Source organism: Perkinsus marinus (assembly GCF_000006405.1).
Source record: "Perkinsus marinus ATCC 50983 genomic scaffold scf_1104296930442, whole genome shotgun sequence".
Classification (NCBI taxonomy): domain Eukaryota; phylum Perkinsozoa; order Perkinsida; family Perkinsidae; genus Perkinsus; species Perkinsus marinus.
In genome coordinates this window covers 1-1000 of record NW_003216087.1, presented here as the reverse complement: position 1 = coordinate 1000, position 1000 = coordinate 1, and the positions used below count along the sequence as shown (strand labels likewise).

At 56.2% G+C, this 1000-nt stretch overlaps 1 protein-coding gene across 1 annotated transcript; it reads left to right on the top strand.

Moving 5' to 3' along the window:
• Window positions 1-255: 255 nt before the first annotated feature.
• Window positions 256-628, top strand: Pmar_PMAR011282 (hypothetical protein; the record flags this gene model as incomplete). Its single annotated transcript, XM_002787056.1, has 1 exon — window positions 256-628. A coding segment is annotated over one exon (373 nt), but the record flags the coding sequence as incomplete, so codon positions are not given.
• Window positions 629-1000: the final 372 nt, after the last annotated feature.

Genomic DNA, 1000 nt, shown 5'->3' with positions numbered 1-1000 from the left:
CCCTGATGGGAATGGCAATATTGACATTCGCGTCGAAGACAACAATGGCGGCCACGATCTCGTCGGCGACGACAACGGCAACCAACAAGAAGCTGCGCACGCAGCGCCTGTGCAGTTCTACCAACCGGACGAGGATGTGGTTGCCATGGTTAACTCTCTAGCCGCCTCCCCCGAGATCACCCCTGAAGTCATCCACTCGTTGGGGAGCAATGGCCTGACTTCCCGCAGCTGGTCGGCTCGTTGTCCTCGACTTCCATGACAAGGGTAACTAATGGTCTCTCTATCGCCGCGGCCGCCACACTTGAGTCCTTGGCTGAGGAAGTAGGCGCCATAATCCGCAAGAGGCGTAAACTTCATGCCGAATCCGACGCTATCACCCAAAGGTCGACGGTGCAAGTTGAGGCTATAATCAACCATTCGATCAAGAACTACCACTCTCCCCTTCCACCAAGCCTCTTCTACGGAATCTCTTCCTCGGTCATCACCGCCGTCAGCAATACGAAGAATGGCTGCTATGCACCGTTCAAGGATATCATGGAGAAGCCGGAGTTGCCTTGTGAGGGTCTGCCCGACTTCAAGCAGGAAAGACAGTCTTATGGTGGTCTCTCTACGAGCCCGGTGATGAAAGGTAAGTACCCGAATTCTAGTACGGAATGGTCCTCATGCTTGCTACGGTTCGCTCTACTCGTTGCTGGCACAGTAGACCCGAAGGTTCTCTCTCCGGTCGACATCCTAGCCTACGGCGCACGTATCATAACCCTGGCGAGGTCTATGCCTTTGGTGACCACTCGCGTCTACGACGACCGCTATCGTCGCGGGGTGGCAGCTGTCATGGCTGCCAATGCCCAACTCTCATTGCGCCAGTGCTTTCTGACCGACACCAATCCGGCACTACTCGCCGAAGTCGTCAGTTCTTCACTGCGTTCCGCCACCACATGAGAGCTCCTGCCGAGAATGGCAGTAGAGGTCGCGACTCGCAGCGGCCCGAGCCCTGTAGAAA